This window comes from Belonocnema kinseyi, chromosome 7 (assembly GCF_010883055.1).
Source record: "Belonocnema kinseyi isolate 2016_QV_RU_SX_M_011 chromosome 7, B_treatae_v1, whole genome shotgun sequence".
NCBI lineage: Eukaryota > Metazoa > Arthropoda > Insecta > Hymenoptera > Cynipidae > Belonocnema > Belonocnema kinseyi.
In genome coordinates, this window is record NC_046663.1 from 64,899,443 (window position 1) to 64,926,006 (window position 26,564).

The following is a 26,564-nucleotide window of genomic DNA, read 5'->3' on the forward strand; positions in this document are numbered from 1 at the left end:
TTTTTCCCATAAAAACTCATTTATTGAAACAGTTCTTTGGAGTTCAAAGTACTTTTTTTTTAGATATGTTGATTCAAAAAATATTTCTAACGTCCTCTCGTGGATTTTGATTCAGTAATTATAGTTGGTTTTAACTCTGGATATTAATTCAACTTTTTAGTTAATCTCGTTCGGGGTAATACTGTGTCAAGACTTTGGCAACTTTTTGTGCGAGGGGCATCGTCGATGCGCACAATACTCTTCTGCTCATGATGTCAAAATTTCCACCTGGAGAGAAAAATAAATTGGTTTTTAAATATAATTTACAAGTCTCAGCCTCTGTTTTTTTAAATTATATAGTTTAGAATAATCAGGGCTGCCGCACAATCACTTCTAAATCACTTTTTTCTCAAATCAATTTTCAGTCACTTTCTTAAAGAGCACTTTTCTTTCAATGGTTTATTTTATGGTGGTTTGTTTTCTGAATTTTCTTGAATTATTTTGTAATATTTTCGGGTATTTTAAAAGATTCCGAAATTTTTAACAGATTTCAATAATATGAAGGGATTTCAAAGAATTTGAACAAAAATAATTAAATTAAAAAAATCTTTAATATACATCTAATAATAAATAAATAAAAACAATAATAAGTAAATCGAATTTTATCTTTAACCTTTCATCTCTTTTACTTAAAAAAAAAATCTTAGGAATTTTCAAAAGTTTGAAAAGTTTCAAGAGATTTTAAAGGATCTGCAATATTTTCGGATATTTAAAAATATTCCGAAGATTTTTCAAATAATTTGAAGGAATTTCAAAGAATTTTAGGGTGTTTATAAAACATCAAAAAAATAAACCATTTTGAAGGGTTTTAAAAAGTTCCAAGGGATTTCAAAAAACTCGAAATATTTTAGAGTATTTTTAAGTATTCCAAGGCATTTTCAAGAGAATTGACAAGTTTGAAGGAATTTCTAAGTATATGTATGATTTTAGGAATTTACAAAAATTTCATCGGAAAATGTAAAATTATTTTATAGTATCTCTAAGGTTTTAGGATACTGTAAAAGCAGGGTGGCCGCTGGACCGGGAATTTTTTGAGACCGGGAAAAACCGGGAAATGACAGTGAATTTTGTGTTAACCGGGAATTTTACAAATGTGTAGAAATAAAATCTGTCCACGTTCGATTTTAACAGTTTTTAAATCATTAGTGTAATTGTTATGTTTTTCATTTAAAATTTTTATTTCTAAGCTTACATTTTTAATTTAAAGATTTTTAAAATCCTTTCTTAAAGGTTTGAACAAAAAAAAAAGCCTTTGGTGTTGAAAATTTTTGATAAAAAACATTTTTATTCGATAAATAAATACATTTTTTAAAATTTATCTGTACTTTAAGTACTAAAAAGTGAACAAAAACGATTTTAAACCAGTTCGAAATTTAAGAATTTTCAGATTTTAACGTTAAAACTTAAACGGTTTCAATTTTAAAGTCTTAGTCATTAAACAAATGTGAACGCGTGACTGAAAATTTATAAACTATTGTCATCTTAAAAATAACTTCATAATAATATATTCTTAATTAAAGGATTTTATTAAATTTAAAATATTGTTTCAGTCTAAAATATTCCATTTTTAACCAATTTTTAATTTTTAATTAAAAAAAGATTAATTATTGAATATTTAGCAATATTTTAATTTTTATTTAAGACAAGTAAATTGAAACCAAATATTTAAAAGTAAAGAAGCCTTAACTGAATTGTTTGACATAGAAAGCCTGGAATCGTTAAAGTTTCGAAAAGCCTTTAAACTTTGAACGTTACAATTTTAATTGTTGTATTTGAAAAATGCTTAATGTTTGAGTGCAATTTTTTTTATTTTGATGTAAAATTTACAAATGAACATTTGTAGAAAAAGTTTGAGTAATTTAAGATATATTTAGGAGTGTTAAAAAGATTAAAATTTAGCATGCAAATTTTAGAAAGTTTTCTTAAAATCTTCTAGAATCTTTTTTGAAAGTTTTGTTTAAATCTTGGAAAAACTTTTTAAATATTCTCTTAAAATAATTTTTCAAAATGAAAAGTTATTTTTTATTTTCCTAAGAATCTTAAGAAAATGTTTTTATTCTTTTGAAGCCTTTCACAAATCTTAAAAAGAATCTAATTTTTTTGTTTAAAATCTGCGAAAATCTACATTTTGTTTTATATTAGGCTATCATTTCAAGTTTTATATTAAGTTTGAATATTTTCAAAACTTATACATATCTCTTAAAATTAATCAAATTTCCTATAAATAATAAATGTTCAATTGTTATTTCTACATCCAAATTGTAAAGAATTTTTCTAAAATTTGCAAGATTTTCTGAAAATTGTAGAAAAAATTCAATTAATTTTGACAGATATTTAGAAGTTCTGAAAAAATTTTCAAAATAAATTTAAACTATCTAAAAAGAAAATAATAGAATTTCTAATTTAAGAAGTGTTCAGTTAAAATTTTTAAAATTTTTCAATCTTTGATGTTTCTACCTTAAAATTCCTTAAAATTATATAATTTTGAAAATTTTAAAGTTCATCGATTGATTTTTTAACTAAGAGCATTGAAAATGATAACGTGGATTTATATTTTTTATATTGAAAAATGTTAGTACCTTCAATTTTATACGCGTAAATTATTGACCATTTGAATACAACATTTTTTAATTAAAAACTTTTAAATTTCAATTTTAAAAGTTCAAAATTCAACAGTTCCACTTTGAGTGCTTTCATTTACAGCTCAGTTATTATTATCTCAACTGGAAAATTTGGTAGCTTTAGTCTTCCATTTTTTAATTTCATTGAGCGTGAAAAATGTTTGCGAACCAGGAATTTATTTTGTCGATTAAAACGGCCACCCTGAAAAGATTGCAAGGGGCTCTATAAGATTTCAACGGATTTAAGTGATTTTAAGAGATTTTAGAATCTTTTAATATACCAGGATTAATGTAATTTAATTTCATCAAATCCCACAACGTTTGATAATAATTTAATGCATTTCAAAAAATTTATTCACAAGTTTTGAGGGATCTCATAATAAGATTTCAATAATTTAAGAATATTTTTAAAGATTCTAAAGAATTTTCAATTTATTTCAATAATTTAAAAGGTTTTCAAAGACTGGAATTTTCAAGAGCTTTAAAAAATTAGTGAGGAATTTTAAAATAGTAATTAATTTAAATAATTTGAAGAGATTCCCATGGATTTTATAATATTTTAGGATATTTAAAAATACCCCAAGACATTTTAAGGATTAAAAACATGTCAAGGGATTTTTAAGTATTTTAATGGTTTTCGTATATTTAAAGGTATTTCCAAAGATTTAAAAAAATTTCAAAGATTTCAGTAGATTTTAGGACACTTTAAAAGATTCTAAAGAATTTTCAATTGATTTCAATTTGTTTAAAGGCATTTCAGAGATTTTTGAAGATTATAGGGAGTTTATGAAAATTCCAAGAAATTTCAAAATATTTTTCAGGATTTTAAAATATCTTGTAATGCTTGCGAAGCGGGAAAAAAACGAGAAATTATCGGGAATTCATTTTTCGGATTAAAACGGCCACCTTGAGTAAGGGGCCGTACTTAAATTTACGCAACGTATTATAGGCCTTCTCTAAGACTCCCCCCCCCCCCCCCCCCCCCCCCCCCCATTCGAAGAAAACGTAAAAAGTATTTCTACTATTTTTATTTTTCAGAAATGTTTGGTCAGTTATTACTAATATAATTAAGCACGGTGTTCCCTAATTTTTCCTTGGCTAATTTTTCATTTTCCTTGATCATTGATATTCCAATATCAGCATTTCAGTCATGTAATATTTTTAACGTAGAATCTTTTATAAACGGAATAAAGCAGTGTTTAAGATGAAAATTTAAAATTTTCAAATTTATTAATTTTTGTTTTAATAAAAAAAAATGTATTTTCTCAAATAAAAGACGAATTTTTAACAAAATACTTGAATTTTCAAAATAGTAATTAAATTTGAACATAATAGTTGAGTTTTTTAACCTTAAAAAATTAATTCCTAATAAAAAAGTGTCATAGTTTATATTTCAATCAAGAAAGATGAAATCTAAACAAATAAAAGAATGTTAAAGCCAAAAAGACGAATTTCCAACAAATAATGATTTGTCACTCAAGAAAGAAATTAAAGTTTATCTAAATTGTTAAACCTTCAAGTCGAAGGACGAATTTTCTCTACAAAAATTGAATTTTTGAAACAAAATATGATTAGCAAAAATTTGATTTTCCACAAAACTGATGCATTTTCACCCAACAAACATGGAAAACCGAGAATTTTTAGCAGTGTAGTTTAACTTTGACTTAAATTGTTGAATTATCAATTTAAAAAGATTATTTAAAAAAGATAGTTAAACTTTCAACCAAGGATATGAATTTTCAACTAAAAATATAAATCGTCAAGAAAAATGTGATTTCATAACAAAGTGATTCTACCAAATCTTTCAAACAAAATAGTTGAATTTTCTGTTAAAGAATACTTCAGATCACTTTTTACGATGAAAATATGAATTTTTAAACAAGAAATAAATTTCTACGAACAAAATTAAATTTTCAATAAAAAAGACGAATTTTTTTCAACCAAAAAAGATGAATTTTTAACAAAATAGTTTAATTCTCTACCAAATAGTTGCATTTTTTTCAAAAAAATATGAAATTTGTACTAAAACAGATAAGTTTCCATTCAAAAACTCTACTTTTTTTAAAAAGTTAAACATTCATTCCAAAAAGATTTCAGTTCTTTTTTTAACACAAAAACATACATTTTAAACAAAAAGTAAATGTACCACGAAATAGTTAAATTTTCAACAAAACAGCAGGATTTTCAATAAAAAAGTATGACTTTTAAATAATATTGTGAAATTTTCAACCAAAACTGTTGCATTTTGTTCAAAGAAAAATGAAAATTCTTCTAAAATAGTTGAATTTAAATATCAAAAATACAAATTTTCAAAAAGAATTGAATTTGCATCCAAAAAGATTTCAGTTCTCTTTTCAACATCAAAATAAGGATTGTGAAAAATAAATTAATTTTCTGCTAAACAGTTGAATTTTTAAACAAAAAGCAAGACTTTGTAACAAGATTGTTAAATTTTCAATGAAGCGTTATTGTCAAAAAAAAAAAAAAATGAAAATTCTACTAAAATAGGTAAATCTTTAAATCAAAATGTCAAATTTTCAAAAAAAAAAGAGTTGAAATTTTATCCAAAAAGATTTCAGTTGACTTTTCAACACAAAAATAGAAGTTTTAAACGAAAAGTAAATTTCCTAGGAAATATTTTAATTTTCAATAAAACAGTTCCATTTTTTCCAAAAAGATGCAATATTCATACTGAAAAACATGACTTTTGAAATCAAAAAGACCAATTTTCAGAAAAAAATATTTTTCGTTTTGAAACGATTCAAAAACAATTAAAACTTGTAAAGATTTTTTAAGAATTTAGAAAGTTTCACGAAAATGGAATACATTTTTTCAGGTTCTTAAAAGAAATTAAAATAATTTTCGACTTCGAAAAATTAATTTGAAGAGATTGTTTAAAAAGATTTTAGAAAATTGCAAATACAGTCAAAGAATAATCGGAAAGATTTTAAGGCATTTTTTTTTAATTTTGAGGAATAAATACAAAAATGGAAGAAAAATTTGAATAATTTTTAGAAATTAGAAGGTTTTCGTCTGATGAGATTTAAAAAAAATATTTTTTCTGATATTCGTGTAAAAAGTTTTAAATAATTTTTTATTATGAAAAATGAACTTTAAGAGAAAATTGGAAAAGGTTTTTGAACATAACAAACGATTTCCTAAAATTTTTTAAAAATAGTTGAGAACATTTTAAAGCAAAATGTTTCAATTTGGTAAGATTGCAAAATAAAAACGAGCAAAAATCGGGTAAATTCAAAAAATATTTAGTAGAATTTAAAAGAATTTCGAAAGTTCTCAAGAGAATAAACAAACTTTCTTAAAACTGCTGGGGAAATTTAGAAGATTAAAAAGTAATTTTTTTAAAATTTGGAATGATATTTGAAAATTTTGAGAAAAATGCGTGCCAGTTAAAAATATTTTTAGGAATTTAAGACATTTTAAATAGATTACAAATATTTGAAAACTCGAAAACATTTTCGAAAATTTATCAAATATTTCTTGATTCCTTTCCAACTTCTAATAGTTCTAAATATCTTTTAAAGGCACTCGAATTTTTCATAATATTTTGTAAAATCCTATATTATAAAAAATTTTTTTTTAAAAATCTTCTAGATTCTTTTTTGACAAGACTGAAACATTTAAAAATCTTTTTAATTTCTCAAGAATCTTATGAAAATTATATTTACATAAATTTAAAAACAGGGTGACAATGTTTATTTTCTTGTTCTCAATTCTCAGAATTTAATTTTAACATGGATTTATTATATAAAGATAAATAAATATTCGTTAATCTTGTTGCTTTAAGAATGACATACAAATGTTAAAATATTTTAGCTTCGTTACAAAGTCTAATTGGTTAAAAAAATATCACATTTGAGAGTTCGTTATTTCATTGTAACAGAAAACAATATTTTAAGATTAATCATATTCCTTGTTTGTCATCTATAGCTATAATAATTATATTTATTACAAAATAACGAAGAAAATGAATAACAAAATCATAAATTAGCAAGAAAAAAAATTGCCGAATTATAAAATAAATGAATTGTTAAATTCCCATAAATATTTCTATTGTTGAAATTTAAGTTTGACGGATTTTAAAATTTGCCGAAAATAACTATTAAACTATGAATTGATGATTAATTAAATTGTTGGCCTTTTTTATAATTCTATTAATAGCACATAAATTAATAATCAAATTAACTATGTTCAGCAGTTCTAAATTTCGAGAATTGAAACATTTGTGGATATTTAATAATTCGTTTATTTTATAATTCAGTCTTGAAGTCGATGAATTAAAAATCTTATCATTTGAAATTTTGAAAATTTTATAATTTGATAATAATATATATTTTCGGCATTTTTTTCATTTATTTGTGTATTCGTTATGTATTTCGATCAAATAATAAAATTAATAATTAAAAAGATAATCTTGAGGAGAAAGTTTTTGCGAATTTCCAAAAATTACAAACATGAGTGAAGAGCCTTCGACCCCCCCCCCCCCCCCCCCCCCCCCCCCCCCCGAGCTGTTACGTAATTTAAATACGGTCCCTAAGGGGATTTTGAAAATTAAGTTTTCTTTGAAAATTAAGTTTTCATGTCGCTGACAGACCTGGATAGTGAGATTGGAGAGAATTTTCAATAGATAATTTTGTTATTATATGTTTGGTTTGATCTATTATTAATTTGAGAATAAAATACCAGCAGGATCGATGCAGACTCCGCCAGCTTCTCTGACGATGAGGTCTCCAGCTGCAACGTCCCAGGCATGAATTCCAAATTCGTAATTGACATCTGCCCCTCCCATTGCAACCATACACATATTTAAAGCTGCTGATCCCAGTGATCGGGTTCTATTAATAAATAAAAGCAATATTAAATAAATAAGACAAAAATTGACCATTTTTTGAACTTTCAAAAAGAGATCTCGACCGGATTAATTTACCCATGAATGAGTGGCGTCAACGTAGTTAGGTTGTCTATAGTAATCCTCAGCTTTTCTGGGTCTCTACAAGTGCCGAGTTCATTCATTATCAATGCCTTCTGCAACTCTAAAATATAAAAAAAAATTTAATAACTCGGGAGTGGGGTTTTCTGCAGTTTTCCTCTCCCCTGGCCAAACGTTCAAGCACTGTACTACCCAATGTAAAAAACATGTCAAGAGAGTTGAAAACGGCCGTGCAGCGGCGCTAGTAGTAACTTTCTTCTACAAAACCATGCAGTGCCATAGGAAACTTGCATAAAAAATAAAAAATAAATATAAAAAAACCCCTTAAAATCCGTTTTTCTTCATGGTGTAAAGTCAGCTAGTAAATGAGACTTATGTACTTACGTATTATTTTCTTTGATATAGGAAAAAGCGATATAGTTTACATAATTCAAACAAGCAAAGAAATTGCATGGATATTCAGAAATTATAAAAAATAAATAACAAATAAATGAAAAAAACCGAAAATATTTATTATTATCGAATTATCAAATTTTCCAAATTTCAAATAACGACATAGTTAATTGATTATTAATTTATGTGCTATTAATAGAATTATAAATAAGGCAAACAATTTAAATAATCATTAATTAATAGTTTAATAATTATTTTCGGCAAATTTTAAATTCCGTCAATCTTAAATTTCAGCAATAGAAATATTTATGGGAATTTAGCAATTCATTTATTTTATAATTCCGCAATTTTTTTTCTTGCTAATTTATGATTTTGCTATTCATTTTTTTCGTTATTTTGTGTCTGTCCCAGATATTCAAACACTTTTAAATATAGCGATGAAGAACTAATTTTTTTTATTGCCGTTTTAAAATATATAATGCTACCATATAATAAATATAATTATTATAGCTATAGATGACAAACAAGGAATATGATAAATCTTAAAATATTGTTTTCTATTACAATGAAATAACGAACTCTCAAATGTGATATTTTTTTAATCAATTAGACTTTGTAACGAAACTAAAATATTTTAACATTCGTATGTCATTCTTAAAGCAACAACATTAACGAATATTTTTTTATCTTTGACAACACTCAAATTAATCGAAAATTATTTTTCGAAGTGCTATAATAAATCCATATTGAAATTGAATTCTGAGAATTAAGAACAAGAAAATAAGTATTATCATCTTATTTTAAAATGTATGTAAATATAATTTTCCTAAGATTCTTGAGAAATTTAAAAGATTTTTAAATATTCCAGGCTTGTTAAAAAAGAATCTAGAAGATTTTAAAGAATTTTTTTCATAATATAGGATTTTACAAAATATTATGAAAAATTCGAGTCCCTTTAAAAGATATTTAGAACTTTTAGAAGTTAGGAAGGAATCAAGAAATATTTGATAAATTTTCGAAAATGTTTCCGAGTTTTCAAATATTTATAATTTATTTAAAGCGTCTTAAATTCCTGAAAATATTTTTAACTGGCACGAATTTTTCTCAAAATTTTCAAATATAATTCCAAATTTTAAAAAATTACCTTACAATTTTCTAAATTTCCCCAGCGATTTTAAGAAAATTCGTTTATTCTTTTGAAAACTTTCAAAATTCTTTTCTAATTCTACTAAATATTTCTTGAATTTACCCGATTTTTGTTTGTTTGTATTTTACAATCTTATTAAATTGAAACATTTTGCTTTAAAATCTTCTAAACTATTTTTCGAAATTTTAGAAAATCGTTTTTTATGTTTAAAACCCTTTTTCAATTTTCTCTTAAAGTTAGTTTTTTGTAAATAAAAAATTATTTAAAATTTTGTACACGAATAGAAGAAAAAATTTTTTTAAATCTTGTCATACCTTCTAAACCTTCTAAATACTAAAAATTATTTAAATTTTTCCTGTATTTTTTTATTTATTCTGCAAATTTAAAAAATTGTCTTAAAATCTTTTCGATTCTTCTTTGACTATTTTTGAAATCTTCTAAAATCTTTTTTTGATTTCCCCTTGAAGTTCCTTACAAAATAGGCATATTTCGGGAATTCCTTATAAAATAGGCATATTTCGGGAATTTTTTTGGCTTAATAAAGAGATCAATCGAAATTTGTTTAAATGGAATTTATAATATCAACAATAAAGTACAGAGAATATTGTTTTCAAATTCGTTTATGACAAAATGTAGGTTGCAATTTTTGACCTGGATAAAAAAAACGAAAGTTTTTTCGATTCTATAGAACAACAGCAAGAGACGTAAGTAGAATTTTCTTCGATATATTTATTTTTCGCTACATGGTGCACTTTTCAAAAAAGTAAAAAATTTCATGAAAAAAATCGTTACAAAATCGTTTATATAAAAAAAAACTATGCAATATAAAAAAACCCCATGTACGTCGCTAGAGATAGCAACTTAGAATAGATTTTAAAAATTTCAAATCGATCGGCGAGGATTTGTTCGAGTTATGTTTCCGGCCAGTTAAAAAAAAAGTGGTTTCGAGAAAAATGCGTTTAAAGTTTTAAGTAATCTAAAATCACCGAGACATACCTTATATTATTTTTAAGACCCTAAACACCTTCTGAGCAACAAAAAATTTCGATTTTCTTAAAATTCTATAGTGGTGTAACTCCTTAAGATTCTTGGTGTCTAATTCTGAAAATTTATGCATTTTATTAAAACTGTATCTGTTTTGGAATTTTTTGTATAAAAAAAAAAACTATTTTGTTGAAAATTATTTTTTTTTTGGTTGAAAATTTATTTTTCTAACATTTTACTATTCTAATTTTAGTTTAAAACTGATATGTTTTCGATGAAAATTTATGTGCTTTGTTAAAAATTAATCTTCTGGGTAGAAAATTCAACTATTTGGTACAAAATTTATATTTTTGATTCAAGATTCATCATTTTAGTAGAAATTAATTTCTTAGGCACAAAATTTATCTTTTTGATTTGAAAACTCAACTAATAAGTGTATAAAATATATTTAGAAACAAAATTTTTCTTCATTAATATTATTAATCTTCTAGCTGTGTGGTTATTTTTATACCTAGAATCATTTTGAAATTGGGATATTGTTGCAACTCTGAATAAGGCACTGTTTGATGCGAATAATATGTTTTCTATTACTTTGACTTCTTTTACCATTTAAATTAAGCGTCCTTTCCAATTTGAAGCGATATATTTTCCCACGAAATTTAAATAATGTAATTATTATTAATAGAGATAAAAAAGACGATGTTTTAAATCCTAATTCAAAATGCTTATAAATAAATATTAATAAATGCTCATTGAGTAAGGAAAATTAAATGGAATTTTAAAAGATTTTAAACATTTTAAGATGTACGTTCTTTTAACAATATAGTGTATTTTTTTTAATACGATAGAACCGGAAAATGTTCACAATGCGCAATTATAAACTATTTTACATCATAAAATTTTCATTTTAGGTCTACATTTTTAAACCCACATTTTCAATTTAATGAATCTTTAAATTCAGTTTTTAAGACCTAAATAATTAAAAATTAAAAGCGTTTCAAATTGAACAATAATCCATTCTACAAGAAGATTCTGAAAATGTTCAAAATTGAATATTTGACAGATTTTTACGTTAAACAATTAACTATTTCAATTAGAAAGATTTAGTAGTTAACAAAATGTAAACTTAAAATTGAAACTAAGCTTTTTTTAATTTAAAAATTTATTGCAAATTAATAGATATGCATAATTAAAGACTTATTAAATTTCAAATTGCATTAAAATGTTTTAATCCAAATAATTATATTTCTAAACCACTGAACTCGAAAGTTTTTGATTAAAAAAACAACATTTTTTTAAGATTCAGCAAAATTTGACCTTTAATTAAAAATCAGAAATTATCAATCAAATATTCAAAACTATACAATTAAACTAAATTGTTTGAAATGGAATGCCTTGGATCATTAAAATTTAAGAGTACTAAATTTAAACTTTGAACGTTACAATTTGAATGGTTGCAATTCAATAATTTCTAATATGTAAGTGAAAGTTTTGAATTTAGATGTATAAATAACAATGGAATAATGATTTAATTAAGACGACTTAAAATAACAATAATTTAACTTCCAATTTGAAAAGTGTTCAGTTGAAATAAAATGGTTAATGTTTCTTAATTTTGAATCTAAAATCTAAAAAAAATCGATATTAAATTATTCAATCGGACAAATGGAAAGCGTCCATGGAATATATGTAAATTATTTAACATTTAAGTACAACATTTCAGAATTAAAAATGTTTTTAGCTTAAAATTTAAAAGCTTTAAATAAAAAAAGGAATTCAACTTGACTGCTTTAATTTTCAATTTAGTTTTGATTATTTTGCAAAGAATTTCGTAGGATTTCAGAAAATTTTAAAGGATTTTAAAAAGCTATTTAGGATATCAGAGATATTTAAAAGACTGAAGAATTCTCATGGATTTCTAGGGATTTTAGAGATTTTAAAACTTGCAAGGTATTTTTAAGAGTTTAGAGTAATTTTTTTAAATATCAGAGACGACATCAAGGGATTCTAGAGTGTATTCTCTGGTTTTAAAACTTTTGTTTAATTCTACAGAATATAACGAGATTAAAATGTTTAAAATATTTTCAAAGAACTTCGGAGGATTCGAGAAAATTAAAAAAAAAAATTGCAGTTAGTATTGCCCACCTTGAGCGATATTGGTCGAAATAAAAAGTTTTATATGTCTGTTTTTTTTAAATTAATATTTTTAAACTTTTACACATAACATAACTTAGCTACCAGATTTTGTCACTAATATTCTTTTATGTAAAAAAGTTAGACAATATTAATTTAAAAAAAAGGTAATAATTGAAAAAAACAACATTTTTTTCAAAGTTATTTTTTCTTTAAAAATACTTGCACTACTATAATCCATAGATTTCGAGATATTCCGCGTTAAAAAAGTTTTTTTTCAAAAAAATTATTATAAGTTTAAAAAAGCTAAATAAAAAAATGGCACCTTGAGCTCATTCAGGGTGGCCGTTTTAATCGAAGAGAAAAATGCCCGGTTTTTTACCGGTTCGCAAACATTTTTCACGGCCAATGAAATTTAAAAAATCGAACTATATTCTAAACATTTTACCATATAAATTAATACACAATAAACAACAAATTAAATCATTCAAAGTCTAAATTTTTTCAATAGTCTAAATTAAAGAATCAAGCAATGAACTTTAAACCTTTTCAAAATTATATTATTTTAAGTAATTTTAAGATAGACACATTAAAAATTGAAAAATAATTTTGTTCAACTTAACAGTTTTTAAATTAGAAGTTAAATTATTTTAATTTTAAATAGTCTAGGCATCCTTCAACAGCTTCAAAATTTGTTACAAAATCTTGAAAAATCTAGAAGTGGTTTTAAATTTGTCCAAATACAAAACAATTTTTGAATTTTTTATCAGAACTTTTAAATATATTTCAAAAAGAATTAAATTTTTCTATAAATTTCAAAAAAGCCTGCAAATTAAAGAAAACAATTAAATTTGAATTCATAAATAACAATAGAACACTTATTATTTGTAAAAATATTAGAGTAATTTTAAGAGATATTTAGAAGTTTTAAAAAGATTTGAATTAAATTTAGAACTTGAAATAATTTGAAATACTTACAGCCGAATTTAAAATAAAATGTAGTTTTTTGCAGATTTCAAACAAAAATTTAGAATTTTTGTATGAATTGTAAAAGACTACAAAAGAATACAAATTTTCTTAAGATTATTAGAAAAATTGAAAATGATTTTCAACTTTGAAAAATGATTGTAACCGAAAGTATAAGAAGATTTTAAGAGATTTAAAAAATTATAAATGAAACACTTTTTAAATAGAACAATTAAAATTGTAACGCTAAAAGATTAAAAGTTCTTCAAAAATCTAAAGATTCAAAGCTTTCTATGTAAAACAATTCAGTTTCAAATTGTTTTCTTATAAATATTTGATTTCAATTTACTCGTCTTAAATGAACAGTGAAATATTGCTAAATATTAAATACAAACAATTAAACAAATATTAAATATGAAATAGTTCGGTTTAAAACAGTATATTTAAAACAATATATTTTAATTTGAAGAATTTAAAAATGCAGTTTTAAAGGTTAAAAAAAATGAAAAATTAGAAGCTTTTAAAATCGAATATTTTTTTTACAAAAGACAGAGTGGCCCCTCGACCGGGAATTTTACGAATCTTCAGAAGAAAAATCTGCCCAAGTTTGATTTTAACAGTTTTTAAAATAATTAAACTGCAATTTTGAGGATTTAAAAAAATTAAAAATCAAAAGCAATTGAAGTTGAAAAATTGTGATAAAAGACAGTTTAATTTTATCAACTGTAAATATAAACAAATTATTTTTAAAATGGATCTACACTTTCAGTATAGAAGTCTGAACAATAATTGATTTTACCAAACAATTCTAGATCCGTTCAAAATTTGAGAATTTCCAGATTGTAACTGTTTCAGTCCGAAAGTCTTGATAAAAATTGAAATTAATGTATCATTTGTTCCGACAATTTTATTTTTAAATAAAAATTTTTATGATTTATCAATAATATATTTTTAATTCAGAGCTTTAGGTATTCCTTTGTATTATTTTTTTATATTAAATTTAATAAACAAATTTATTAATATATTATTTCCGTTAATTTGTTGATCTATTAAAAAATGTAAATTTGCGTTTTACTATTTTCAACTTAAAAATAAATTCATAATAATACAGTCATAATTAAAGGTTTTTATTAAATATAAAATATTGTGAGTCTAAATTATTTAATTTTTATCCCTTTTAATTTGAAATTTCTTAATCTAGAAAAAGAAGTATTTAATATTTAGCAATTTTTCACTGTCAATTTAAGACGAGTAAATTGAAACCAAATATTTAAAAGAAAACAATTTGAGACTGAATTGTTTTACATAGAAAGCTTTGAATCTTTAGATTTTCAAAGAACTTTTAATTTTTTAGCGTTACAATTTTAATTGTTCTATTTAAAAAATGTTTAATTTATAAGTGAAATTGTTAAATTTTGAAGCATAAATAACGATTGAACGCTTATTAATTGTAGAAAAAATTTGAGAAATTTTAAGAGATATGTAGAAGTTTTGAATAGATTCAAAATTAATTAAAACTTGAAATTATTTCAAGTAATTTAAACGAAGTGTGTGTTAACATTTTTTCAGAACTTCTAAATATATTTTAAAATTAATCGAAATTTTCCAACAATTTTTGAAAATCCAGCAAATTAAATAAAATTCTTAAAATCTTCCATGTTCTTCTTTGATTATTTTTTAAATCTCTTAAAATCTTCTTAAACTTTCTGTTACAATAATTTTTCAAAGTGAAAAATCATATTCAATCTTCCTAAGGATCTTAAGAAAATTTTTATTCCTTTGTAGTCTTTCACAATTCCTAAAAAACCTGCAAAAATCTAAATTTTATTTTAAATTGGCTGTAAGTATTTCAAATTATTTCAAGTTCTAAATTTAATTCGAATCTTTTTAAAACTTCTAAATATCTCTTAATATTACTGTAATATTTTTCCAAATAATAAATGTTCTATTGTAATTTATAAATTTAAATTTAATTTTTTTTTTAATTTGAAGGATTTTCTAAAAGTTATAGACAAAATTCAATTCATTTTTAAATATATTTAAAAGCTCTGGCGAAAAATTCAAACAGGATTTTGAATTTGGAAAATTTTAAAACCACTTCTAGATTTTTCAAGATATTGAAATAAAATTTTAGAGCTTTTGAAGGATGCCTAGACTATTTAAAATAAATATAATTTAACTTCTAATTTAAGAACTGTTAAGTTAAACAAATTATTATTCAATTTTTAATGTGTCTAGCTTAAAATTACTACAAATAATATAATTTTGAAAATTTTTAAAGTTCATTGCTTGATTCTTTAATTTAGAATATTGAAAATTTTAACGTGGATTTATATTTTTGGAATTTAATCTGAATCTTTGAATTTCTAAATTATAAAAGTTCTGAATTATGCAGTTTATTTGGGTTTCACTTAAAACTGTTCAATTTAAAAGTGTTAGTACCTTCCAGTTTATACGTGTAAGTTATTGAGCATTTGAATACACAATTTTTGAATTGAAAACTTGTAAACTTCAATTTTAAAAGTATTGCATTCAAGGGTTCCACTCTGAATGCTTTAATTTGTTGTTTACTGCTTTATATGGAAAAATGTTTAGAATATAGTTTGATTTTTAAAATTTTATTGACAGGGAATAAAGTTTGCGAACCGAGAAAAAACCGGGAATTTTTTTTCTTCGATTGAAACGACCACCCTGAAATACCCAAAATTAAACACGTTTTTTGAGAGGAAAAAAAATGAGAAAAAAGTAATAGTTTATTTTACTATAAAAAATTCAATTTTCAATTTTTTTGAGAAAGCCGATTGCATTTGAGAGGTATTGGTTCGAACTTTAAAACCACGTTTAATTTTTTTAAATACACGAATTTTTGACAGACATAAAACTTTATTTCGACCAATTTCGCTCAGTGTGGGCATTACTCGTTGACCGGGAGTGCATTCAGGATATCAGTGTTATATAAAAGACTTCTACGGATTTCAGGGATTTCAAGGAATTTTAAAACTTGGACGGTATTTTAAAAGGTGTAAAGAAAATTAAAAAAATAATAAAGATTTTAAGGGATTCTAAAGTACTTGAACTAATTTTGATTTTTCTAATTCTAAGGAATATAATGAGATTTAATTTTTAAAAATACTTTCAAAGAGTCTCGGAGGATTTGAGAAAATTTCAAAAGTGTTTAAAAAGGTATCTAGAATATCAGCGATTTTTTAAAGATTGCAATGGATTTGAAATGATTTCTAAAGAACTTTAGGAAATGAATTAAATGAAATAGAATTTCAAGTGTCTTCTAAAGACTTCTAGAGAATTTTTCGGTAGGGCCGTCGTCTCTGATTTTGATTGAGAAGCAGAGATATATTCATTATTTGCAATAGAAAATACCTGTCTCCTGAGACACATGAATAGGTTTTCCATTCAGGAAAGCTCCTTTTCCTTTCCGGGCTGTAAAGAATTGTTCCAAAACTGGATTGTAAACAATTCCTATTTCTGCTATTTTATCTATCCAAAGCGCAATTGAAATACAGGTGTGGGGCAGACTATGAACGAAATTCATGGTTCCATCCACGGGATCAATAATCCATGTTGGATCGTCTGTTAAAGTAACTTTTTTGTTTGTTTCTGCGGTAGTTTCTTCTCCAATGAATCTGTGACATAGTACACAACAAATTTTGTTATGTAATTTAAAATAAATAACAAGGGCTACTAAATTTAAAAATCAAATCTTACAGTGTCTTAAGAAATAACAAAATAGTTCAACTTTAAAACCAACGGTCTCAAATTTTCAACCAAAAAATATGAATTTACAAAAAACAAAATGTTGATATTTCAAACAAGGAATTTTTTTGATTTGAAATCAAAAACAGATTGGGCCAAAAAATGCGAATTTTAATAAAAACAAATAAAGCTTGAACCAAATAGTCGAACTTTCCACATAAAATGACGAGCTTTATACAAAATAGTTGATTTTTAATCAAATCATTACATTTTTAACAAACAAATAAAAATTTTAATAGAATACATAAAGTTTTAACCAAATAATTGGATTTTTAACCAAGGAGATTAATTTTCTATAAAAAGACAAACTTTCAACAAAATATATAATTCTTTAACCAAATAGTTGAATTTCTAATCTAAAAAATCAATTTTTAAGAAAAAAATGGAATAGGACAATTTACATTTTAAAAAATTATTTGTCAATAAAAAAATGAATCTTCTACTGAACACTTGAATTTTCTACTACTTCGTTGCATTTTCTATCAAATTGTTGACTTTCCAAGACAAAAGACGAATTTTTTTATACAAGGCATTAGACTTTTCCACCAAAAAACATTAATTGCAAAAAAAAGTTAATTTTCAACCAAATATTTAAATTTTGGGAAGACTGTTAAAATTTCAACAAGAAAAGATCGCTTTTTAACAAAATAATTGAATTTGCATGAAAAAGTTTGAATTATCGGCAACAAATAGAACTTTTTAACCAAATAATTGAATATTTAGAATAATTAATTTTTAAAAAAAATTTTAATTTAGAATCTAATAGTCGAATTTTCAAACAAAAAGTTAATTTTTAGCTAAAACAGTTCTATTTATAACGAGATTTTTAATGAAAAATCGAATCTTCTAATATACAGTTGAATTTTCTATTAAATGATATTTATACAAAAAATATTTTCATTTTAAATAAAACAAAATAGAATTTAACAAAAGAACATGAATTTTTAACCACATAGATGTATTTTCAGCCAAAACAATGGATTCACTATTAAAGAAAAAGAAACTTTCAACAAAATACATACATTTTTAACCAAATATTTGGATTTTCAGCCAAGAAGATTAATTTTTTACAATAAAAAAAACTAAATTTTAACCAAATAGCTAAATTTTTAGTCTGAAATATATTCTTTTTCAATCATAAATGGAATAGTTAAATTTTCATTGAAAAATCATAATTTTAAATTTAAAAAAGCGAATTTTTTATAAAATATAGGAATTACTAACCAAAAAATTTGAATTTTATACGAAATAGCTGAATTTTCAAGCCAAAAAGACGAATTTTTTATAAAACTTAAAAAATTTTTTTAAAAATTTAAGTTTAAAAAAATAGAGTTTAATCAAGTAATTAAATTTTTAAGAAAATAATTAAATTACCAACAAAATAGGTGAATTTTCAACAACGTAAAATTAATTTTCAAGTACACAGTTTAATTTACGACGAAAATTTAAAAAAAATATATTTTACTAAACAGTTGAATTTTCTATTAATTTTTTTAATATCCAAGACAAAAATCCGATTCTTGTACACGAAACAATTGAATTTTCAATATAAAAATATGAAATTGCAAGAAAAAAGTTAATCTTTAACCAAAAAGATAAATTTTCACTTAAAATAATCATTTTACCCGAAGAAAGAGAAGTTTCAACAAATTATTTGAATTTTTAAGCAAAAAGATAAATTTTTGATTAAAATTATGAACGTTTAACCATAAGAATGAACTTTTAAGAAAGTAGTTCAACTTTCAACCAAGAAGTTAAATTTTCAATAAAAATGTAATACTTGATATTTAAACAAAAAAAATATTTTAATTTTAAATAAAACACAAAGGAATTTAAAAAGAAAAACTAATTTGAAACCAAATAGTTAAATTTTTAGCCAAACAATTGAATTATTATCAAAGAAGATGAATTTTCAACAAAATACATTAACTTTTAAACAAATAGTTGGATTTTCAACCAAAGCGAACTCTTTACAGAATAACGGAATTTTCAACAAAAAAAATGTAATTTTAGACCAAATAGTTAAATTTTCAAGTCAGCAGACGAATGTTCTACAAAATATTTGAATTTTTAACGCGAAAATCTGAATTTTTGTCAACGAAAAAGTTAAATAAACTTGAAAAATGCTAAATAATTCTGGCGGTAATATTAACTTCAAAAATTGTGAAAAAGGTTTGGTTTTATGGATATTTTCGTATAGAATGATAAAAAAATATATACTTATATACGGAGGGCCTTTAATTAACATAATAATTTTCTTAAATTATTTTAAGAATTACTTTTTACTCATTACTTTAATTCTACTTAAATATTATTATAAACTTTTCCATTCACTATAACAATGAAATTAAATAAACAAGATAATCATTTGCGGTTGAAAAGCTCCATGACGTTTTGTATGATTGAGTTAATTCAAACTACGAACGCAAATATGTTGGGGGGTCTGCATTTAGAATAGACTCATTGAAAAATCAAATTATCTCTCAGGCAAAGCAATCTCTTTGGATCATTAACAATGAAATTAATGAATTTCAAAATGTATCTTTTTTATTAAATAACTAAATTATAAATAACTGTAACTGTAAAAAAAACTATTAATAACCAAATATATTTTTTCTGAACTAAATAAAAATAAAAAAAAGATAAGTACAAACCTATTCCCCTATTTTGCAAAAGGTTCCCCTTTTCTCTCCTTTTTCGAGAATTTGTTCCTTCTTTTTCCTATTTTCAAGATTTTTCCTCAATTTTTTATAATTACGTATTAATTATAAAATATTATAATTAATAATCATTTTGTAAATCTTTGAAGCGAAAAATTCTTTCTTGCGAGGAGAACGTTATTCTGTATTTTTTCAGATTAAAAAAATATATTTAGATTTTTTTTATAGCCATTAAGCGACTTTTATAATTTAATCATTTTTATTTTTATTTCACAGATAAAATTTTTTATTCTGAATAAACGTATTACTTCTGCAAAATGATGTGAAATTTCTTCAAAATGCTTGGCCTCAGAATTTAGTCCTAAAATTTGATATTAAATACAAAACGCATTGAAATTATTTTTCACGTTTTTGAACAGTTTCAATTTGTAAGCCTTAGCAGTCAAACAAATTTAAACGTTCGACTGAAACTTTAAGATAAACTATTTCCAATATTAAAATAACTTTAAATTAATAAATTCGTAATTCAGATTTTTCACTTTAAAAAACAAAACAATCTTGAAAAATAAAACTCCCGACACTGTAAAATTTCCGAAGAACAAAATATTCCAAATGGAAAATTCCCGAAATAATGAAATTAATAGAATATAAAATATTATTGAATTTAAAAATTCCCGACAGTTTATAATGTTACCAAATTTGAAAATTTCCGAATAATCAAATTCGCGACATCATTATTTATTATTAAAAATAAAATAATGAAATATTTCGATAAATGACAATTTTTTAAATGTTTAATCTAATTTTTTAAATCATTGTTTACATTTAAAATAACACTTATTGAAACAAAAAATTTTGAATAAAATTTTTTTTTTAAATTAACACAATAGTTTTTTAAATTATTGCTCTTGTAATAAAACACTTATCAAAATACTTCATTATTGTATTTTTATTCAAGAATTTTAAAATTCGCTAAGATTATAAATTCTTCGGAAATTTTATTATTCGAGAATTTTCTACGTAAGGATTTTCATATTTTGGCAATTCTATAATTTCGCAAATCTTCTATTCCGAGTATTTTCTTTTTCATGAATTTCACAGTGCTGGAATATCTATTTTTCGTTATTTTTCAGTCGTCCAATTTATCTGAAAATTTGTTTTTCATTTTTTAAAATTAAAAATTCGATTTTTGATAACGTTTTTTGTAATGAATAATATTTATTGCAAAAATTGTTTAACTGTTTCTTTAAATTCAGAAACTTTCTAGTTCGGGTATTTTAATCGGTAATTATCTTCTGGAAATTTTATTTGTGAGAAATACTTAAAAATAAAATTCCCAACACTGCAAAATTCCCGAAAAATAAAATATTCTAAACATACTGTTCCCGAAATAATCAATGAGAAAATTTCCGAAATATGAAAATATCCGAATACGAAAATGAAATATTTAAATCAATGAATTTTTGTTAATACTTCATTTTTAAAAATTAAAAAACAGTTAAAAAACAGTTTGGGAATTTTTTAATTCAGGATTTTTATATTTTGGCAATTTTATAATTTCGGGAATATTCTATTTCGAAAATGTTCTTTTTCGAGATTTGTCACTCATCTCCGATTTTTTTCGATTATTGTTGTTTTCCATTTTAAAAATAATGTTTAAAAATAAATTGAATGTTTAAAAAAAATTCATTGATCAAAATATTTACAGTATTGTGTTTTAATGAATAAATAATATTGTTAAAAGAACATTTTTTTATTTATTTAAATTCAGCAATTTTATGTCGCGAATTTTATTATTCAGAAATTTTCAAATTCGGTAATATTATAAACTGTTTAAGAATTTTTCATTTCGGCATTTTTATATTTTGGCAATTTTATAGTTTCGGGAATTTTCTATTTCAATTATTTTAGGGTATCAATAAATTTATTTTTCGGGATTTTTCACTTGCCCCAACTTAAAAAAAATTATTGTTGTTTTAAATTGAAAAATAAATTTAAAAAGTAAATTGGATATTAAAAAAAATCTTCTGTCAAAATTATTCTATTTTTAATAAACTAATAATATTGATTACAATTCAGGAATTTTCTAGTGCTGGAAATTTGACAATGTAATTCAGCAATTTTTCTTTTGTGAATTTTATTATTCGGGTATTTTCAATTCGGCATTTTTATATCTCGAAAAATTTATATTTTCGGTATTTTTTTATTTCGAATATATATATATATTTTTAAATTCTATTTTCGTGATATTTCCGTCGTCCCTAATTCATCTTATTTAAAATTGTTAAACGAAAAACTGTTAAAAGCTTCCATTTTATACTTGTAAATCATCGAGAGTTTGGATAAAAAAATTTCTGAATTAAAAATTGTGTTAAGTTTCAATTTTAAAAGTTTAAAATTAAAAAAAAATTCAAATTTTATTGTTTGAAAAGTTTAGTTTTAATTACTGAAATGAAAAAAATTTAGCTATAAGAGTTAGAATTCTGTAATGGAAAATTGATTGCAGTTATTCCATTAAATATCTATATGGGTATCACAAACGGCAGAACGAATCAACAAGATCATGCTGAGGACAAAACGTATAATATCTGCTTAAAATTGATTAGATAATACACTTGAAAACGTTTTCTGGAATATTTTTAAATGATAAATCTTCACTTTATTTTGCAACATATATTTTTTTCAGAGACAGTTAAGCGAAAAGAAACTTTACAAGAGAGCAGTTGAAATATTCGAAGCCTTAGTTCTGTGACCAGTTGGATGAACATAGAGGCTTCTATTAAAAAGATAATTTCAAGTCCAATACGTTATTTGAATATATATTCATTGAATGATCAATTAAAGTAAATAATTTTATATTTAATAAGAAAAAATTAAATGAAGAAATATGATAAAGCATGTTGAACATTGCATTGTTTTCCCATCATTCAAGATAAGACATACTCATTAATTTATTGAGAGATCGTACTTGTGTTCAGGAAACTTTGCTGAAATTCCATCAATCAGAAGTTTTTCCACCTGGCGATCTGTTTCCGTCACCAGGTCAACATCGCAGGACTTGATCAAGATATTCTTCTGCTTACAGATATTTTCCCTGATAAGCTGCAATTATTCATAAAAATATAAGTACTCTAATATATCATTAGTTTACTGTCTTTAATTAGAACAGTTATAATTTCAAGTTAAATAGTTCATTTAAAAAAATGAATTTTTAACAAATAAGTTAAATTATCAATTAAAGGGATGAAATTTCATCTAAAATGATGAGTCCTTAATTTGAATAGTTAAATTTTCAATTTAAAAGATTACGTTTGAACCAGAAGAATTACTTTTTCAATAAAATAGTTCAATTTTCAGTTAAAAAAAAAATTAATTTTCAACCAGAAAGAAACTAATTTTAAACAACATGGTTACATTTTCTAGCGAAAAGATGAAGTTTCAACTAAAATGACGAGTCTTCAATTTGAATAGTTAAACTTTTAATTTAAAAGATCACGTTTGAACCAGAAAAACTAATTTTTGAATAAAATAGTTCTATTTTCTACCAGAGAGATAAAATTTCAACTAAAATAATGACTCATCAACCAACAAAGTGAGTTTTTAACAAAGGAGTGCAACTTTAAATAATGTTATTGAATATGCAACTAAACAAGTTTAACTTTCAAGCAAAATACATCAATTTTAAACGAAGAAGTTAAATTTACAATTAAAAAAAAACATAAATTTCCAACAAAAAATAGAATGATTTAATTTTCAGTTAAAAAAAATTAATTTTCAACCAGAGATTAACTTTAACTAAAACTACGAGACTTTAAATAAAATAGTTTGATTATCTATTTCAAAAATCAAATTTGAACAAGAAAAACTAATTTTTAATGAAACATTTAAATTTATTATCAGAGACATAAATTTTAAATTAAAATTATGACTTATCCAACAAAACAGTGAATTTTTAACAAAGAAGTGCAACTTTAAATAATATTATTAGATATGGACCTAAAAAGCTGTAATTAAACGCAAACAGCATGAATTTTCAACAAAAAGTGGAATAATTAAATTTACAGTTATAAAAGTCAATTTTCAAACAAAAAATTCAACAAAATAGTTAAATTTTCAAAGACATGAATTTTCAACTGAAATAATGAATCTTTAAGAATAAAAGTTAACTTTTGAATTGACGAAAAGTAATTTTTATCCAGAAAATCTAATATTTAATGAAATAGTTAAATTAACAACCAGAGAGAGAGATGAATTTTCAACTGAAATAATGACTCATCTAACAAAAAAGTGAATTTTTAACAGAGGAGTTCAACTTTACACAATGTCATTAAATCTGGATCTGAAAATGCTGAATGTTTAGCACAAAAATCAATTTTCAATCAAAAATGAAAGAATTAAATTTTCAGTAAAAAAAATATTAAAAAAAAAAACAACGAATTTTCAACAAAAAACTTCAATTTTCAACTAAATTCATGAGTTTTCAAATAAAATTATCAATCTTTAATTATCATAGTTATATTATCAATTGGATTTTTTAAAAACATGATAGTCGATATTTAAACCAAAAAACATTTTGACTTTAAGTAGAAAATGGTTGAATTCAAGAAAAAATACGAATTTGAAATCACATATTTTAATGCTTCACTGAATAGAATGATTTTATAGAAATATTGTTGAATTTTGAAAAAAAACATAAAGTGAAAAATGAATTTTTTAACTAAAGAAAAAGACGAATTTTCAATCCAAAAGGTTGGATTTGCAACCAAAAAGACGAATTGTCAAGTAAAATGATGAATCTTTAACTGCAATATTTAAATTATAAGTTTAAAAAAATCGAATCTTCAACGACCAAAACACAAATTTTAGTGAAGATTATTAAATTTTCAACTAAGATCTTTAAATAGAAAAGTTAAATTTTTAATTAAAAAAATTAATTTGTAAGCAGCAAAACTAATTTTCGACCAAATAGTCCAATTTTCTACGAGAGAGATGAATTTTCAACTAAAATTATGACTCATCAAAGAAAAAAGTGAAGTTTAACGTTAAATTTGCAATTTAAAAAATTGTACTTTCAAGGAAAAAACATAAATTTTCAACTGAAAAAAAATTTCAACAAAATATTTCAATTTTTAACGAAAACGATGCATATTTAATTAGAATAATAATACTTAAATGCATCACTCAATAGAATGATTTTCTAGAGATATTGTTGAATTTTGAAAAAAATATTATTCTTTAAGTGAAAAATAACATTTTTACTAAAAAAGACGAATTCGCAACCCAAAATAGTTGGATTTTTAACCCGACACGAATTTTCAACTAAAATTATGAATCTTTAACTGGTATAGATAAAATAAAAGTTAAAAAAATAATTTTAAACAACAAAAACATGCATTTTAACGAAAATAATTAAATTTTCAACGAAAACATTAATTTTTAGGAAAGGAGTTCAACTATCCAACAAACAGATATCTCAAATGAACAAGTAATTGTTGATATTTTAATCAAAAGAGCTTTTAATTTAAAATTTAAAAATAGATGATATAAAGCAAATAAGCAGAATTTAAAAAAAAAAGTTAAATGTCAAACATAACTAAAATGATGAGTCTTCAACTGAAATAGTTCAATTTTTAGTCAGAAAAATTATATTAAAAAAAAAAACGAATATGAAATTCTGAACATAATATTTTTTCTTTCTAAAAGTATTTCTACAGAATTCAGAAAATCTGGAATTCCAAGATTGAAAAAAATTACAATTTTCAAAGTTTCGAAAACTTTCGCCACAATTTGAAGACTGAAAATAAAAAATAGTATAAAAATAAAATTTGTTCATTCTCGTAAATACGACTAGTGAACGTTTTAAAAAAACTTGGCAATTTTTTGGCTTTCATAGTAACTAGCTAACAATTTATTACTTATTAATAAAATTAACTTTGTTACGTGCCACTATTGCTACGACGAAAGTAACTAGTCAGTGACGATATAGTTAAACGAAACTAGTCACTTCCTATCACGCTTCACAAGAAAGTTATCTTATTAAAATTGGTCGATAATATGATTTTCAATAGATAATTTCGTCATTAAAAAAGCTACTTCCGCTTTAGATTGTATATGACCGAAAACGAAAATTTGGACCTCCACAAAAGTTGAAAAAAAAACGAAATAAAAACGGATGCTAAAAATACTAAAATCGATAACACATTCATCGGTGGAAAGTCTAATCTTGGTAACTGGAGGTCGTTTATTTCTGGCGGGCAAGTCTTTAATTCATGTTTTGTTCGCTGAATAGAAATCAATATCTCACCTGTCCAGACTCTTTCACAAGTTCAATAACAGTCTCGTAACATTCATCTAGGTTAGACATTTTGCACTGTTCCCGTGTTTTTCGGAAAGAATTAATCTAAAAAGAATTAATGTATAGGAGCAAAAAGAAAGGCAAAAAGCTTACGACCACAGCACAGCCAATTTTGCTTCCAGCTGACAAGCCGGCTCGTTTTATACTGGATGTTGTGACCTTCAACGTCCAGACAGAAAACAACGCGCAAACGCGAGTTCAAACAGGTTCCGATTACACACTTAGGGTTCGATAATTTTAAAGGGTCAGCTTTAATATTTTTACATTTAAATTTAAGGTTAGAGTTCGTTTGAAAGTTTTTGTAATGACAACTTTTTGTTTCAAAGAATGTTTTTGAATAAATGTGAAAATTAAACAATTTACAACTGTAATCGCTGTTTCTCTTGTAAGGTTTTGGCGACTAGGGAAATTTTTTTAAAAAACATGGCAAAAGTCGGGGAATCCCCCCTGTTTGTCCTCTTGGAAGTAAAAACATAAAGCCTATCTCTTTGAATAATTTTGAAACTTTATGATAGAAAGAGATAGAAAAATTTGATCTCTTTGTCAA

At 23.6% G+C, this 26,564-nt stretch overlaps 1 protein-coding gene across 1 annotated transcript; it reads right to left on the reverse strand.

Annotated features, from left to right (window-relative positions):
* LOC117177218 (inositol monophosphatase 1-like) lies at positions 1 to 26,172 on the reverse strand. Its single transcript, XM_033367767.1, has 6 exons — positions 25,967 to 26,172; positions 22,631 to 22,764; positions 16,610 to 16,872; positions 7,606 to 7,711; positions 7,362 to 7,513; positions 1 to 267 (listed from the first exon to the last, which is right to left on the reverse strand). Exons 1-6 carry the CDS (start codon positions 26,024 to 26,026, stop codon positions 161 to 163), a joined length of 822 nt encoding a protein of 273 aa, XP_033223658.1. The 5' UTR covers positions 26,027 to 26,172; the 3' UTR covers positions 1 to 160.
* Between the last annotated feature and the right edge of the window lie 392 nt (positions 26,173 to 26,564).

What these genes read in the sequence shown, in the direction of transcription:
- LOC117177218 (XM_033367767.1), bottom strand. Translation starts at nt 26,026, where the DNA reads ATGTCTAACCTAGATGAATGTTACGAGACTGTTATTGAACTTGTGAAA. An exon ending in GCAAAGTTTCCTGAACACAA is followed by an intron (nt 16,873 to 22,630) that starts GTACGATCTCTC and finishes ACTATGTCACAG; the next exon opens with ATTCATTGGAGAAGAAACTA. An exon ending in TTGACGCCACTCATTCATGG is followed by an intron (nt 7,514 to 7,605) that starts GTAAATTAATCC and finishes ATTTATTAATAG; the next exon opens with AACCCGATCACTGGGATCAG.